Source organism: Gregarina niphandrodes (genome assembly GCF_000223845.1).
Source record: "Gregarina niphandrodes unplaced genomic scaffold scaffold00068, whole genome shotgun sequence".
NCBI classification, from domain to species: Eukaryota; Apicomplexa; class Conoidasida; order Eugregarinorida; family Gregarinidae; genus Gregarina; species Gregarina niphandrodes.
This window is the reverse complement of record NW_011645834.1, coordinates 24212-25158: the sequence shown is the minus strand read 5'-3', so window position 1 is coordinate 25158 and position 947 is coordinate 24212. Positions and strand designations below refer to the sequence as shown.

Here is a 947-nt window from a genome sequence, read left to right as displayed (position 1 = left end):
AAGGTCTTGCGACTGTGCAGAGAGAGGCTTCTACCTCAGGCTAGATAAGAGCGAGTGGCTCAAGCCCGAAGTAAAGTACCTCGGTCACAAGATTGGGTGGCAAGGGATAGCGTGCCAGGAGAGGAAGATAGGCAACGTTCTCAATGCCCCCGCCCCCGGCTCAGGGAAGGAACTGCAGAGCTTCCTAGGAGCCGTTGGGTGTCTACGACCCTTCATCCCGCGATTCGCCGAGTACACTGCCCCACTGTTCGAGTTGCTCAAGAAGGGCAGGTTGTCCGTCTGGTCGGATGCTCGAGGAAAGGCATTCGTGAAGCTGAAGCAGGCGGTAGCCGGTGCGTCGTTGCTCCACAAGCCAGTTCCAGGAGCGCCGCTCATCATCGAAACAGATGCCTCGGAGGTTGGCATTGGCGCGGTGTTGAAGCAGGTGCAATAGGGTAGAAGTCCCGTTAGAGTTCGCGTGTAAGAAGTTCACCGACGTGGAGAGAAAGTGGGATACGAGAGAGAGAGAGCTCTTCGCCGTCAAGTAAGTTGTATAGAAGTGGTGCGACTACGTAGCGCTCCATCATTTCACCGGACGCACAGATCACGCCAACCTACGCTACCTTGTGGGCGTAGACAAAGGGAAGGTGTTCCGCTGGGCGCTGGCGCTCAGCAGGTTCAACTTCACCTTAGAGTTCCTGGCGGGAGAGAAGAATAACATGGCGGACTGGTTGTCGCGGTACGCAGAGGAAGATGAAGAGTGCGACGCAGAGATCGAGGCAATGGCTTTGGGCCGTAGAGTGATAGGCCACGTGGGCCGACTGCTGCGGAGACATCAGGTGTCGGAAGAGGACTTTATGAGCGAGTACCGGCAGCTGGAGCCGCAAGGAGTGCCTGGGGTGAAGAAGGATGGCAAGTGGTGGCGGCACGTCATGACTGGCAAGGTGTACGTCCCGGTGCGACTGAGA

The 947-nt window shown here is 57.3% G+C and overlaps 1 protein-coding gene across 1 annotated transcript; it reads left to right on the top strand.

Moving 5' to 3' along the window:
- Nucleotides 1-253: 253 nt before the first annotated feature.
- On the top strand, nucleotides 254-433 carry GNI_180330 (putative retroelement protein; the record flags this gene model as incomplete). Its single annotated transcript, XM_011135191.1, has 1 exon — nucleotides 254-433. A coding segment is annotated over one exon (180 nt), but the record flags the coding sequence as incomplete, so codon positions are not given.
- Nucleotides 434-947: the final 514 nt, after the last annotated feature.